Below are 15,991 nucleotides of genomic sequence, written 5' to 3'. Positions count from 1 at the left end.
TCAATCCCGCAGGATCATCACAGGCACTTTTAAACTGTAGCTATACTGCCTTGCAGGGACTACACCATGTTAGGATATAGATATTCAGGCCTGTCTGTAAAGGCCTATACTCTAAGAATTTAGGTGTATTCTTATCACTTGGCTAGTGATAGAGGTATAAAAGAAAGAATCAAAACCACTGTCTGCCAGTGTAAGGGCCTTCTCTTACTGTGACAGTTTGTGGCCCTGTGCTTAGGCTCAGGCCTTTGGCTAAGCAGCAGAGGCAGCCATAAGCTGGGAAGCGAACGGTCACATCCTCACATTCCAAACTAGTCACACTGAAATAAGGTGCTATTGGGCTGTTAGGCACTATCAGGACAGGATAGTTCCTATCACCTCCAGAGAAAGGGAAGTGCCTAGACAATGTAAAAGGAAACTTAGTTTGATAGCATCCTGTCTGGCAAGAACTCACTTATCAATAGCTGGGATGTGAAATCCTCACTTCTGTATTGTTTTGTCATTATAGTTCCCACTTTGCTGTTGTTTGTCTGTATAATCTCTGTCTGGTTCTGTGATTGTTCCTGTCTGCTGTATAATTAATTTTGCTGGGTGTAAACTAATTGAGGTGGTGGGATATAATTGGTTACATAATCATGTTACAATATGTTAGGATTGGTTAGTTAAATTTCAGGAAAATGATTGGTTAAGGTATAGCTAAGCAGAAGTCAAGTTTTACTATATAATCTGTAGTCAATGAGGAAGTGAATGGGTGTGGGTGTGGGTGGGGGTGGGCATGTGGGTGTGTGAGATGGGAACAGGGAATGGGGGTAAGAAAATTGGAATCATGTTTAGCTAAGGGTAGGAATGGGAACAGGGACACAGGTGTAAGGCTCTGTGGTGTCAGAGCTGGGAAGGAGGATACTAAGGAAGGAAACTGGAATCATGCTTGCTGGAAGTTCACCCCAATAAACATCGAATTGTTTGCACCTTTGGACTTCGGGTATTGTTGCTCTCTGTTCATGCGAGAAGGACCAGGGAAGTAAGTGGGTGAAGGAATAAGCCCTCTAACACACCATCGGTAGTGAGGTAGAAAGGAGAGACCAAAACAGGTGTATGATCCCAGATACCCACTGCACGGACACATTCCACCATCATAAGAACGGCCATATGGGTCAGACCAAAGGTCCATCCAGCCCAGTATCCTGTCTACCGACCGTGGCCAATGCCAGGTGCCCCAGAGGGAGTGAACCTAACAGGTAATGATCAAGTGATCTCTCTCCTGCCATCCATCTCCACCCTCTGACAAACAGAGGCTAGGGACACCATTCCTTACCCATCCTGGTTAATAGCTTAACCTTCATGAATTTATCCAATTTTCTTTTAAAGTTTGAATTTATCCAGTTCTCTTCATCCATGAGGCTGAAGTCCCAAAAGAGCTTTGTCTCTGAAAACCCTTTACCCCAAATACCTCTGTGGCAAGCTCCAGAGTAATAAAGAGGCAGAAGAACTTGGAGAACCTAATTCCTTCACAACCACTCCCTCCAGGCACGACCTTGAACAAAAACCCTGCGTTGCGGATCCCCAAGGGCAGTGCAACACCCCCAAATTTGAACAATCTCTTGGGGGACCCCCTTTGTGGTGCCAGACACCGAAGCAGTCTCCTTCTGGGGGAAGGGATAGCTCAGTGGTTTGAGCATTGGCCTGCTAAACCCAGGGTTATGAGTTCAATTCTTGAGGGGCCATTTAGGGATCTGGGGCAAAAATTGCGGATTGGTCCTGTTTTGAACAGGGGGTTGGACTAGAGGACCTCCTGAGGTCCCTTCCAACCCTGATATTCTATGATTCACAGGGCAGGCCATATGGCCTCCCTGCCACCTGAGCCTGAACCTCTGGGGCTCTCTGCTCAGCTTCCCTCCTGAGAGGCAGGGAAATCCTCTGCCCTCTGGGGTCATTGGTTGCTAGGTGTCAATGTCCTGGTGAGTGGGCTTTCCATTGTCTTCTCAGATGTTCCATTGATATGGGTCGGCCTCTGCTAGTATTAGAATAGGAGGGTTGGAAGGGACCTCAGGAGGTCATCTAGTACAACCCCCTGCTCAAAGCAGGACCAATCCCCAATTTTTGCCCCAGATCCCTAAATGGCCCCCTCAAGGATTGAACTCACAAACCTGGGTTTAGCAGGCCAATGCTCAAACCACTGAGCTATCCCCCCCCTTTTAAACAACCCATTCAGTCCGCTCTGTCAGCTAGGCCATATGAATGAACACACACACACGCACCATGTCTCAGCCGTCACTGAGAGCAAACTTTTCTCCCCACACCAGGTCGCCATGCAAGGTATAGGGGAAACTGAGGTACACACAGGGCTCTTAAAAATACTACAGAAAATTCCTGCTCTGTCACACACAGATGTACTCTAAATCGAGTGAGAGCTGGGGTGGCAGAGACAGGTGACAATACGATCAAGTGGAAGCTGAGGAACAGCCCCAGATGTGAATGTGGAGAGCCTAGGCAAACATCTGAATGCTTCCCCCGTCAACATCTGTCCTCCTGAGAAGCTGTTTAAGATTAGACACACCACCAGGTCATGGCAGCTGTTTTGGAATGATAAGCTATGATGATTATCTCAGAGATGCCCTCCACACTTCCTTTTCCAGTGCCCACACGTGACCCAGGTTACATATGATCGTTCCCATGCATGTCTTTGGACGTCTCCCCCATACTCACTCCTTTTGTAATGGACTCTGCAAGAGGCAGTTTATGTTGCCACCTAGAGCAGAGGTGGGCAAACTACGGCCCATGAGCCACATCCGGTCCACGGGACCGTCTTGCCCGGCTCCTGAGCTCCTGGCCCAGGAGAATCATAGAATATCAGGGTTGGAAGGGACCCCAGAAGGTCATCTAGTCCAACCCACTGCTCGAAGCAGGACCAATTCCCAGTTAAATCATCCCAGCCAGGGCTTTGTCAAGCCTGACCTTAAAAACCTCTAAGGAAGGAGATTCCACCACCTCCCTAGGTAACGCATTCCAGTGTTTCACCACCCTCATAGTGAAAAAGTTTTTCCTAATATCCAATCTAAACCTCCCCCACTGCAACTTGAGACCATTACTCCTCGTTCTGTCATCTGCTACGATTGAGAACAGTCTAGAGCCATCCTCTTTGGAACCCCCTTTCAGGTAGTTGAAAGCAGCTATCAAATCCCCCCTCATTCTTCTCTTCTGCAGACTAAACAATCCCAGCTCCCTCAGCCTCTCCTCATAAGTCATGTGTTCTAGACCCCTAATCATTTTTGTTGCCCTTCGCTGGACTCTCTCCAATTTATCCACATCCTTCTTGTAGTGTGGGGCCCAAAACTGGACACAATACTCCAGATGAGGCCTCACCAATGTCGAATAGAGGGGAACAATCACGTCCCTCGATCTGCTGGCTATGCCCCTACTTATACATCCCAAAATGCCATTGGCCTTCTTGGCAACAAGGGCACACTGCTGACTCATATCCAGCTTCTCATCCACTGTCACCCCTAGGTCCTTTTCCGCAGAACTGCTGCCTAGCCATTCAGCCCCTAGTCTGTAGTGGTGCATTGGATTCTTCCGTCCTAAGTGCAGGACCCTGCACTTATCCTTATTGAACCTCATCAGATTTCTTTTGGCCCAATCCTCCAATTTGTCTAGGTCCTTCTGTATCCTATCCCTGCCCTCCAGCATATCTACCACTCCTCCCAGTTTAGTATCATCCGCAAAGTCAGAGGGCGGGGAACAGGGGGGTTGAATGGGGGCAGGGGTCCCGGGGGGGCAGTCAGGAAGGAGAGGAGGGGTTCGATGGGGCAGTGGGGGGTGGTCAGGGGACAGGGCAGGGGTCCCGGGGAGGGGGCACTCAGGAAGGAGAGGGGCAGTTGAATAGGGTGGAGGGTGGCAGTTAGGGGTGGGGGGTCCAGGGGCGGTCAGGGAGAAGAGGTGGTTGGATGGGGCAGGGGTCCTGGGGGGTAGCAGGGGGTCCAGGGGCGGTCAGGGGACTGAGAGAAGGAGGGGTGGATGGGGCAGGGGTCCAGGGGACCATCAGGGAACAGGGGCAGTTGGATGGGGCAGGAGTCCCGTGGGGGCCGGGCCATGCGTGGCTGTTTGGGGAGGCACAGCCTCCCCTAACCGGCCCTCCATACAATTTCAGAAACCTGATGTGGCCCTCAGGCCAAAAAGTTTGCCCACCCCTGACCTAGAGGCTGCAGCCCACAGTGCAGGCACAGAGAGGACAAAGGACCAATTGCCACTACCATCTTGGGGATCTCATTTAGCTCCAGTGACAGAGGCCGGGGTGTGTGGAGCGGACAAGGCAGCAGCTCCCCAGAGACGGGAGGGGTGATTCGCCTGGTTATCAGCACATGTGCGATTCCTCCCCGCAAGCCTCCCGCTTACCGGACAGCCGAGATGAAGTGATATGTCTCCTTCCAGTAGGGCAGCAGCTGGGAAGCCTCTTCATCATAGAGCCGCACATTCAGGTAGGTGAAAAGTGCCGGGAAGAAGTTATCGATTTCCCGGGTCACGTTGAGGATGTGGCTGATTCTGACACAGAGGAGGAGTGAGGGAGGTGCTGGGGGCTCCCCAGTACTACCGCACCCCGAAACACCCTACTCCCAGTGCCCATCCCAACAGGCAGCCTTGGAGACAAGCTGCCCTACCCCCCGACTAGGAGCACCAGCAGTGCAGTGAGGCAGTGCAGGAGGCAGGTTTCAAAGTCAGCTCAGACAGCCCCTTGCATCCTGGAGAACAATAGGCAGGCAGGGGCAGGGGCCCTCCAAGACGCCCATCCCCCAGCACCTGGGCTCCAGTGTTTCGGTATGCACCCCAGGATGGCTGTGGGGACAGACCTTGCCCTAGGAGCAGCAGCAGACTCACTAACCTCTCTACACTGTCTGGCCACTGCAGGGCAATGGAAAGATGCCCTGGGTCAACACGGGCCAGGTGAGGAATCTTCCCCCAACCCTCCCCCAGGGCCGGAGCACACACCTGTTGCGCTGCAGCTCCTCCAAGTTGGCTGCGTTCCACTCGGAGCCCTAGAGACAGGCAGAGAGGGGGACAGCAGGGTGAATGGACGAATGGGGAAATCCGGGGCAGCGACTGCAGCCGCTCCCTTAGCGCTTTCTCAAGGGAAGTCCAACCCCCAGGGGGCTACGTCCAGCCCTGAGTAACTGCAAGAGCTCCTCCTGCTGGGAGAGGATGGAACTGGAGTAGTTGGGAGCTCCCCTAACAACCAGTGCTTCTGCCCCACTTCCCACAGTGCCCCCTTCTGGGAGAGGCCAGAACTGGAATAGCTGGGAGCTCTCCCCACAGCCTGCATTCCTGCTCCACTCCCTGCAGTGCCCCCTGCTGGAAGAGGCCAGGACAGAGCTTTCCCCAGCCTCTGGCAGCTCCTCACTAGGTACAGGTGATCGAAGATCTTGGAGGGACGATCCATCTGGGCCATGATGAGCAGCATCTCATTGTCAATGAACTCCTTGTACTCCTTCAGGCTGCAGCTAGTGCGGCGCTCCAGCTCCGTGCGGATCTGCAAGGGGAACAGAGCATCAGAGGGAAGATCCCGCTCTGGCCCCAGGGCGGGAAGCAAGGTTGGCTGGTTACTCCCACTTCCCCCTAACCCATACATCCTGCCCCTCTTTCCTTCCCGTTCCTGCAGCCAATCACTTCCCAGGCCCATCTTTACCCAAAAATGCATGCCCATCTCCATCTTCCACCCCAAACCCCTTCCTCCACCACCCACTCCTCCGCCTCTCCCTCCTCCCCATGCACCCCACCTCCTTGGAGGTGATGCTCTCCAGATCAGCCGTGGCCATCAGCTCACGCAGTTTGGCCCGGATCTTCCGCTCCATAAGCTCACGCTCTGTTGGCCTGGGGCACAGAAATAGGTAGGGTGTCAAAGCCCACAGGGCTCCCAGATTCTGCCCCCAGACCCCACCCGCCTACTAGGGTTTGGCTTAGATTCAACCGATTCACACACTCTAGGGAAGATTCAAACCTGGTGCTCCAGCAAGGGGGTGAGAACTCTTTTCCAGCCAATCAGCATCCAGCGTTCGAGGCTCTTATGTGGAGCCCTGCCTTGTCCATATCCCCACTGGCTGCCAAGGTGAGGACTGCCCCAGGGAGAGGGGGACATGTGTGGCTCGCTGAATTAAGCTGGTGGGGGGAGCCCCCCGGCCTCCCACCCTGTGCCGATACCACCCCTCCCCGCCCACAGCGCTGGTACTGACTGGTCAGAGAAGAGAGCAGGGGAATCGGGCCGCACGGACTCCAGGTCGGACATGGCCAGCCACTCATTGATGCAGCTCTGCTCTGAGGCTATGGTGCGCTGGTACCACTCAGCCCAGCCCAGAGCGCTGCCCCCGGGGAAGTGGTTGTTGTGGACAGCTTCATTGCATGCCTTGTGCAGCACCTGCAGCACCGACCTGGGGGAGGGGAGCAGACAGACATCAGATTGGAGACACAACAAGCGCAAGGCACAGACCCCTGCCCACTGGGGGGAGAGGGGGTCCTCCCCATGTGGGACCCCACCTGCTCCCCTGCTGCTTGGCTAGTGCCTGGGAATGGGGCATCTGCACTAGAACTACTTTACTGTCACAGCCCCTGTAAGACAAATGAGAGGGGGGAGAGCTCCCTTTTGTGGGCACCCAGCCAGCCAGTTAGCTGCAAAATCCCCATTTGTAGCTATTCTCTACTTGCTTAGAGGCGGGTGGTGGTGGTCAGGGACTCTCTCCTCAGGGGGACTGAGTCATCTATCTGCCACCCCGACCGGGAAAACTGAGAAGTCTGCTGCTTGCCAGGAGCTAGGATTCATGATGTGACAGACAGACTGCCGAGACTCATCAAGCCCTCGGACTGCTACCCCTTCCTGCTTCTCCACATGGGCACCAATGATACTGCCAAGAATGACCTTGAACAGATCACTGCGGACTACGTGGCTCTGGGAAGAAGGATAAAGGAGTTTGAGGCGCAAGTGGTCTTCTCGTCCATCCTCCCCATGGAAGGAAAAGGCCTGGGTAGAGACTGTCGAATCGTGGAAGTCAACAAATGGCTACGCAGGTGGTGTCGGAGAGAAGGCTTTGGATTCTTTGACCATGGGATGATGTTCCAAGAAGGAGGAGTGCTGGGCAGAGACGGGCTCCACCTAACGAAGACAGGGAAGAGCATCTTCGCAAGCAGACTGGCTAACCTAGTGAGGAGGGCTTTAAACTAGGTTCACTGGGGGAAGTAGACCAAAGCCCTGAGGTAAGTGGGATACCGAGAGGAAACATGAGCAGGAGCGCGCAGGTCCTGCCTCATACTGAGAAAAAGGGACGATCACCGAGTTATCTCAAGTGCCTATATACAAATGAAAGAAGCCTGGGAAACAAGCAGGGAGAACTGGAAGTCCTGGCACAGTCAAGGAATTATGATGTGATTGGAATAACAGAGACTTGGCGGGATAACTCACATGACTGGAGTACTGTCATGGATGGATATAAACTGTTCAGGAAGGACAGGCAGGGCAGAAAAGGTGGGGGAGTGGCACTGTATGTAAGAGAGCAGTATGACTGCTCAGAGCTCAAGTATGAAACTGCGGAAAAACCTGAGTGTCTCTGGATTAAGTTTCAGAGTAACAGCCGTGTTAGTCTGTATTCGCAAAAAGAAAAGGAGTACTTGTGGCACCTTAGAGACTAACCAATTTATTTGAGCATGAGCTTTCGTGAGCTACAGCTCACTTCATCAGATGCATACCGTGGAGCAACAAGGGTGATGTCGTGGTGGGAGTCTGCTATAGACCACCAGACCAGGGGGATGAGGTGGACGAAGCTTTTTTCCAGCAACTCACGGAAGTTACTAGATCGCAGGCCCTGGTTCTCATGGGAGACTTCAATCACCCTGATATCTGCTGGGAGAGCAATACAGCGGTGCACAGACAATCCAGGAAGTTTTTGGAAAAGGTAGGGGACAATTTCCTGGTGCAAGTGCTGGAAGAACCAACTAGGGGCAGAGCTCTTCTTGACCTGCTGCTCACAAACCGGGAAGAATTAGTAGGGGAAGCTAAAGTGGATGGGAACCTGGGAGGCAGTGGCCATGAGATGGTCGAGTTCAGGATCCTGACACAGGGAACAAAGGAGAGCAGCAGAATACGGACCCTGGACTTCAGAAAAGCAGAATTTGACCACCTCAGGGAACTGATGGGCAGGATCCCCTGGGAGAATAACATGAGGGGCAAGGGAGTCCAGGAGAGCTGCCTGTATTTTAAAGATTCCTTAATGAGGTTACAGGGACAAACTATCCCGATGTGTAGAAAGAATAGTAAATATGGCAGGCGACCAGCTTGGCTTAACAGTGAAATCCTTGCTGATCTTGAACACAAAAAAGAAGCTTACAAGAAGTGGAAGATTGAACAAATGACCAGGGAAGAGTATAAAAATATTGCTCGGGGATGCAGGAGTGAAATCAGGAAGGCCAAATCACACCTGGAGTTGAAGCTAGCAAGGGATGTTAAGAGTAACAAGAAGGGTTTCTTCAGGTATGTTAGCAACAAGAAGGAAGTCAAGGAAAGTGTGGGCCCCTTACTGAATGAGGGAGGCAACCTAGTGGCAGAGGATGTGGAAAAAGCTAATGCTTTTTTTGCCTCTGTCTTCACGAACAAGGTCAGCTCCCAGACTACTGCACTGAGCAGCACAGCATGGGGAGGAGGTGACCAGCCCTCTGTGGAGAGAGAAGAGGTTCGGGACTATTTAGAAAAGCTGGATGACCACAAGTCCATGGGGCCGGATGCGCTGCATCCGAGAGTGCTAAAGGAGTTGGCGGATGTGATTGCAGAGCCATTGGCCATTATCTTTGAAAACTCATGGTGATCCGGGGAAGTCCCAGACGACTGGAAAAAGGCTAATGTAGTGCCCATCTTTAAAAAAGGGAAGGAGGATGATCCTGGGAACTACAGGCCAGTCAGCCTCACCTCAGTCCCTGGAAAAATCATGGAGCACGTCCTCAAGGAATCAATTCTGAAGCACTTAGAGGAGAGGAAAGTGATCAGGAACAGTCAGCATGAATTCACCAAGGGCAAGTCATGCTTGGCTAAACTAATTGCCTCCTATGATGAGATAACTGGCTCTGTGGAGGAGGGGAAAGCAGTGGACGTGTTGTTCCTTGACTTTAGCAAAGCTTTTGACACGGTCTCCCACAGTATTCTTGCCAGCAAGTTAAAGAAGTATGGATTGGATGAATGGACTACAAGATGGATAGAAAGTTGTCTAGATTGTCGGGCTCAACGGGTAGTGATCAATGGCTCCATGTCTAGTTGGCAGCCAGTATCAAGTGGAGTGCCCCAAGGGTCGGTCCTGGGGCCGGTTTTGTTCAATATCTTCATAAATGATCTGGAGGATGGTGTGGATTGCACCCTCAGCAAGTTTGCAGATGACACTAAACTGGGAGGAGAGGTAGATACGCTGGAGGGTAGGGATAGGATACAGAGGGCCCTAAACAAATTAGAGGATTGGGCCAAAAGAAATCTGATAAGGTTCAACAAGGACAAGTGCAGAGTCCTGCACTTAGGACGGAAGAATCCCATGCACCACTACAGACTAGGGACCGAATGGCTTGGCAGCTGTTCCGCAGAAAAGGACCTAGGGGTTAGTGTACGAGAAGCTGGATATGAGTCAACAGTGTGCGCTTGTTGCCAAGAAGGCCAATGGCATTTTGGGATGTATATGTAGGGGCATTGCCAGCAGATCGAGGGACGTGATCGTTCCACTCTATTCGACACTGGTGAGGTCTCATCTGGAGTACTGTGTCCAGTTTTGGGCCCTACACTACAAGAAGGATGTGGAAAAATTGGAAAGAGTCCAGCGGAGGGCAACAAAAATTATTAGGGGACTGGAACACGTGACTTATGAGGAGAGGCTGAGGGAGCTGGGATTGTTTAGTCTGCGGAAGAGAAGAATGAGGGGGGATTTGATAGCTGCTTTCAACTACCTGAAAGGGGGTTCCAGAGAGGATGGATCTAGGCTGTTCTCAGTGGTAGCTGATCACAGAACAAGGAGTAATGGTCTCAAGTTGCAGTGGGAGAGGTTTAGGTTGGATATTAGGAAAAACTTTTTCACTAGGAGGGTGGTGAAACACTGGAATGCGTTGCCTAGGGAGGTGGTGGAATCTCCTTCCTTAGATATTTTTTAAGGTCAGGCTTGACAAAGCCCTGGCCGGGATGATTTAGTTGGGGATTGGTCCTGCTTTGAGCAGGGTGTTGAACTTGATGACCTCCTGAGGTCCCTTCCAACCCTGATATTCTATGATTTTGTGCTTTACCTGTAAAGAGTTAACAAGCCCACAGGTAAAAGGAAAGGATTGGGCACCTGACCAAAAGAGCCAATGGGAGGGCTAGAACTTTTTAAAATAGGGAAATAATTTCCCTTTGTCTGTGTTGTGGTTCTCCGGAAAAGAGCAGAGCAGCAATGCTGTATGCAGCTTTAAAACCAGGTATGAAAAAGCATCAAATCATACCTCAACCCTACTTATCTGAAACCCCAAATATGTAATAATCAGCGAATGTCTAGGAAGACGCTATTAGGGTTATTTATTTTATTTCTTATTGGCTTGTGGACTCCTTTGTGCTAACCCCAGATGCTTTTGTTTGCTTGTAACCTTTAAGCTGAACCTAGGGGGAGGGATAGCTCAGTGGTTTGAGCATTGGCCTGCTAAACCCAGGGTTGTGAGTTCAATCCTTGAGGGGGCCATTTAGGGATCTGGGGCAAAAATTGGGGATTGGTCCTGCTTTGAGCAGGGGGTTGGACTAGATGACCTCCTGAGGTCCCTTCCAACCCTGATATTCTATCTTGATACTTAATTTTTGTAATTGTTTTTTTAAGATCTAGCAAAAAGCTTGGGTTCCAAATGTATTTCCTTTCATTTGCGGTTTAATAAAATTTACCATTTTTAAGAACAGGATTGGATTTTTGTGTCCCTAAGAGGTTTGTGCAGATGTTGTTTAATTAGCTGGTGGCAACAGCTGATTTCCTTTGTTTTCTTTCTCAGCTCTTCCCTGGTGGGGGGTGGGGGTGAAAGGGATTGTGGGTATCCCAGAGGAGGGAATTCCCAAGTGAGCCTTCCTGGGTCCCAAAGAGGGTTTTGCACTTGGGTGGCTACCCATCCAAGGTCAGAGAGAAACCGTGACCTTGGGAGTTCAATGCCAGCCTGGAGTGGCCAGTATTAATTTTTAGAATCCTTGCGGGCCCCCACCTTCTGCACTCGAAATGCCAGAGTGGGGAATCAGTCTTGACATCCTGTTCCATTGATTGCAGGGCTTCGGCACAGGGACACATAAGGGGGAAGAGATCCCCACAGATATCCCTCCAACTCCTGTGGCCACCACATCTCCATCCCAGGGCAATTCCCACAGATATCCCGCCACCACACCTCCACCCCAAGGTAATCCCCACAGATATCCCTCTGTCTCCCACAGCCACCACACCTGTACCCCAGGACAATCCCCACAGATATCCCTCTGCCCCAGTGGCCCTGACAGCTCCCCCAAAGGAAACCCCAGAGGTATCCCTCTACTTTCTGCAGCCATGACACCTCCTCCCTGGGGCTATCCCCACAGATATCCCCTGTTTTCCAAGTCTGATGGGGGGAACAAATGGAAAGCTCACAGTCCAGCTCAAATCCCATCTCTCCCACTCTGTCCCTAAACCCTTGTTCTAGTGGGTCCCAGCCACAGTGATATTCCATCCCCCACATAATCCCAAAGCTCCGACCAGCTGCACTTGACAGGCAGTGTGGGGGTCACTCACCACATGGTCTGCACAGAGATGGGTTTGAAGATGCGCGTCTGCCCCCCGGACGTCACACTGAAGCCCCTAGACACAGAGAGCAAGGCAGGGATTTCACAGGGGGGTTGGGCAGGGAGAGGGGGCTGGATGCAGGAGGAGAGGAGGACATTCACCCTTCACACACAGGGCTGGACTGAGAGGCTCTGTAAATGCGCAGTGCAAGCCCAGCAGCTCCCTGGAACCCAGATCACATGCATGAGCAGAGGTGGGGTGGGTTGCAGCGTCTGGGATCTGAGAGTCAAGCTGGGCTTTCTCTGCTCCATACAGCAGCGGCAGCACCATTTGCAGGGGGAGGAGAGTGTGTTGGTATTCTCCCAACCTCTGCCCCACAAACCAAGCCCTGCCCATTTGAGAAGCCCATCCCCACACAGACTCTCAGCTTCCTTTAGAAAAAGTGACATCTGGGCCTTGCAGTACTTCATATAGCCACCAGAGGTCGCAGTGTGCACTAAAGAGCTCCAAATACTGGGAGGACCCTGATAAACAAAAGAGTAAAAGCTGGGACTCAAGTTGAAGAACAGAAGGCTGTTTCCTTTAATACATGCTTCCTGTTTAAGGAGGTCTATGAGACTACTGGGTAGAGCACTGGCCTAGGACTCAGAAAACCTGGGTTCTATTTCTGGCTTGGATTCTGGTCTGCTGGGTGATCTTGGGCAAGTCACTTCCCCCTCTGTGCCTCAGTTTCCTCATCTGTAAAATGGTGCTAATGCTCCTGACTTTCTTTGTATAGTGCTTTGAGATCTACTGACGAAAAGCCCTAGATAGGAGCCAAGTGTTGTTATTATTGCTTAGATCACCACAGTGGCATCTGCCTGAGTATGCAGGCAGCTCAGAGCAACAGCTGGGACAGGTACAAATGTGTATCAGTTTATGATGTTGTCTCTGAAATGTAAGGGTGGCCCATAAACATTTCCTACGTTAGGAAACATTTTGGTACAATTTCTCACTGCTGACTGGGCTGGTGATGGCTGGTTAAGATGCAGCTGCCCCAGCAGAGCACACGGGACCTTGAGCACCTCGCGTGGGCCATGGCTGGTGGTGCTGCTATGGGAGCTGACATGGCTCTCGGAGTCCCACGACCCTGTTCAGAGAGAGGAGGGGGAGCTGTGTGCCAGGCAGTGGTTCAGGCAATGAGTCTGGAGCCTGTACTCCCATCTCCGTCCAGCAGAGGGCAGGACAGGCTTTCGCTGGGGGCACTGTGTGTGGCATGTGGGGGGGTGAAACGCAGTCCTGATTGCACACAAGGCAGAATTTCCCTCTCTCCCCGCACAGAGATCTCCCCAGTGGGGTAGCACAGACGACTGAGATCTCTTACCCATCGCCATCGAGGAAGACCTGGGTGTCGCTCCAGAGGGGCAGCACCATCCCCAGGGTGCATTTGGCTGATCTAGGGGCAGAGAGAGGGGTCAAAGCGCACAGCATAGCTAGGGGGTGAGTGTAGGGGTCCCCACTGGGGTATGGGGGAGGTTGGAACAAGGACAAGACTTGGAACAAGGACCCCACAGACTCCAGCTCCCTGTGCCTCTCCAGGGTTCTGCTCTGGTGCTGGGGGGCAGCCCAAGGGCAGAGCAAAGAGTTTGGCCACTCTGGTGCTGAGAGCTCAGGCGGATCCCCCCACGGGTCATGGGTCATGAACCCCCCACTCCTCAGTCCTGCTCCCCCACACCCTAATTCCCCTCTCCTCTGTGCTCCCCCTCCCCATGCCTCACTCACCAACACACTCCTTGCATCCCCTATCCCTCCGTGCTCCTCACTGCACCCCCCGCAATTTCCTCACCCCTCTTCAGGGAAGTCCACGCCCAGAAGCACTGTCTCGCTCTTGCCCTCCAGCTCCTCCGTCGACACGAGCAGCAGATACCGGATCCGGTGGGGTCGGGTTGACTCCAGTCGCACAGCCTGGAGATGAAGCCAAAGGCAGACTGAGACCTGCCTCTTCATGTGACCTCCCGGTGCCCCTGATATGCCCCTGCCTCTGTGTCACAGTGCCCCCTGCTGTGGAAGGCGGGGCTAGGCAGAGTAGGCTCTGCCCCCTCTATGGTGACCCAGCGCCCCCTTCGGGGAGGGCAGGGCTGGGCAGTAAAGGCACCTCCTTCTCCCCAATTTCCCAGCATCCCCTGCTGGAGAGGGCAGGGCTGGGCAGTGGTTTCCCAGCTCAGTGTCAGGGCTCTGTAAGGGGGATGTTAAGAGATGAACCTCTGGGTCTCTGTTCTGCTCTAGGGGTCAGTGTGTGACTGGGGCTCAGCAATCCACACACAGCTCTCAGGGCTGGGGGGCCCCTGGGGGCATAGGCAGCATGACTCAGCCTTACAAGCAAGGGAAGCTCCCTGCAGAGTCCCCTGGGCTGAACTGTGCAGCTGGCTCTGGCTGCCAGCCCAGGAGGTGAGAGCAAGAGCCCTTCAGCCATAAATGGGGAACTGGCTGCTCAGAAATGAAATTCCACAGGCAGGGATCCCCTCCCCCAACAACCTCCATGCTGCACACAGACAGCACCCCACCTTCCCCTGCCCAGCCCTGTCCTCCCCAGCAAGGGGTACTGTGACACCAGGGACGGGGAGGAGCCTACTTTGCCCAGCCCCGTCCTTCACAGCAAGGGGTGCTGTGACACCAGGGAGGGGGAGAAGCCTACTTTGCCCAGCCCTGTGCTTTCCAGCCTGGCATGACATCCTGTACCCTGCCGGTCAGCGGAGCAGCCCACGCGCCGGAGTGGTTAACAATTCTCCAGTCAGGCTGGGCCAGTGCCAGGGACGGGGCAGGGGGAGGGACCAGGCCTGGGATCGCAAACAATGAATAATGCTCATGCAATGGATGGACTTCAGCCCTGAGCCAGCCTGCCAGGGAGGGAGTCTGTGCACACAGGGCTGTGGGGAGTGGGATGCGGGGGGGGGGGGGGGGGAGGAGGGTGCTGCAGGAACTGGGCCAGTGCAGTCAGGATGGGGAGGTGCAGCTGGGACTGGGAAGAAGGGAGGGGGCAGGGCAGTGAGTAACAGGGCTCACGAGAGGGGCAGTAGGAGTGCAGGGAGACACAGGCATGGAGGGCGCAGTCTGCCCCTTCCCCTCCCCACCTACAGTATACATCCTGTTGTTGCTTCCTCCTTGAACACCAGGATCAAACCCACTAGGCTGCTCCAAGCTGTGCTCACCCTCACGCCCAGAGCACTGGCTGGGGATCTTGGCCCCCCGAATGGGAGTGCCAGGACGAGGTGGGGTGGGAGCAATGCATTGTGGGTACACAGAGATAGCTGCTCCTGCAACACTGGAGCCTGTGGGGCTGGATCGGCCTATTGGGCTAATCTGGGGTAAGGGGTGATGGTGGGGAGATGCTGGACTGGATGGACCCATGTGGCTGATATGGGGCACAGTGTGGGGATGCTGGACTGGATGGGTCCATGGGGCTGATATGGGGCAAGCTGGCAAGGAGGGAGGTGAAGGGAAGTGTTGATCCTGGGCTGGATGGACCCAACGGTTTGATGATCTGATGTGGCAACTGTCCCCATCACCGCCCCCTGTCCCATTGTTTCTGCCCCCTGGTCCGGTCTCTCCTGGAAGCCACCTTGTGCCAGCTGTGCCCCGTCTCACCAGGTGGATGGCGTCCTCTTGCCGCAGCAGCCCCATCATCAGCTGCAGGTGCTGCTCCTGCTGGCTCTGCATTTGGTCCGGGGAGGGCGGGGCTTCTTGCACTGTCTCCAGCTTCTCCTCTTCCTGCAGGAGCAGGGCGGCCCCTTTGACCATGACGAAGCTGTGCCTGGGGGCAGATGGGGAGGGGACATGGGCATGAGACAGAGGAACATCCTGCACCTACAAAGGAAGCCGGCCCCAGGGAGGGGAGGGACCTACTCTGTCAAATTTGGGCATGCCAGCTTCCACTGAGAAAAAGAAATGAGTTGTAACCCTTAGGGTTGTGAAGACAACTGCCCAGATGTGAGGCGTCTGCCTGAGTCTGCAGGCAGGTGGCTCCTGTGCCTCAGCAGCTGTTCAGAGCTTGGCCACTAACAAGCCCCTGGTCAATTTCAGAGCAGGTGATCAGATGCCTGCAGGGGACAGAGGTAAAACTCTCCAGGGGCAGGTTAGTTTCACCCTGGGGCTCTGAGCAGATGCAAAGGCTGGGGTGATTCATGGGGGCAGGACTCAAAAGTCAGCAGGGTGAAGAGTGATTGATAGGAACACCCACCCGCTCAGCAGCCTGGATG

General features: G+C 53.5%; 1 protein-coding gene across 2 annotated transcripts in view; it reads right to left on the bottom strand.

Moving 5' to 3' along the window:
• Nucleotides 1–15,991, bottom strand: part of SSH3 (slingshot protein phosphatase 3) — a 35,436-nt gene that overhangs the window by 14,690 nt on the left and 4,755 nt on the right. For both annotated transcript variants that reach the window (XM_077820820.1, XM_077820819.1), the window contains exons 3-11: nt 15,381–15,546; nt 13,582–13,700; nt 13,120–13,191; nt 11,766–11,831; nt 6,219–6,413; nt 5,766–5,859; nt 5,390–5,518; nt 4,981–5,027; nt 4,390–4,536 (exon numbers count right to left, since the gene is read on the bottom strand). In XM_077820820.1, coding sequence (XP_077676946.1) covers nt 4,390–4,536; nt 4,981–5,027; nt 5,390–5,518; nt 5,766–5,859; nt 6,219–6,413; nt 11,766–11,831; nt 13,120–13,191; nt 13,582–13,700; nt 15,381–15,546 — 1,035 coding nt within the window. The remainder of the gene's footprint in view (nt 1–4,389; nt 4,537–4,980; nt 5,028–5,389; nt 5,519–5,765; nt 5,860–6,218; nt 6,414–11,765; nt 11,832–13,119; nt 13,192–13,581; nt 13,701–15,380; nt 15,547–15,991) is intronic.

The sequence above is a fragment of the Eretmochelys imbricata genome, chromosome 6 (genome assembly GCF_965152235.1).
Source record: "Eretmochelys imbricata isolate rEreImb1 chromosome 6, rEreImb1.hap1, whole genome shotgun sequence".
In the NCBI taxonomy this organism is placed as follows: Eukaryota; Metazoa; Chordata; order Testudines; family Cheloniidae; genus Eretmochelys; species Eretmochelys imbricata.
Note: the sequence above shows the minus strand (reverse complement) of the source record. Positions and strands in the feature narration are given on the sequence as shown.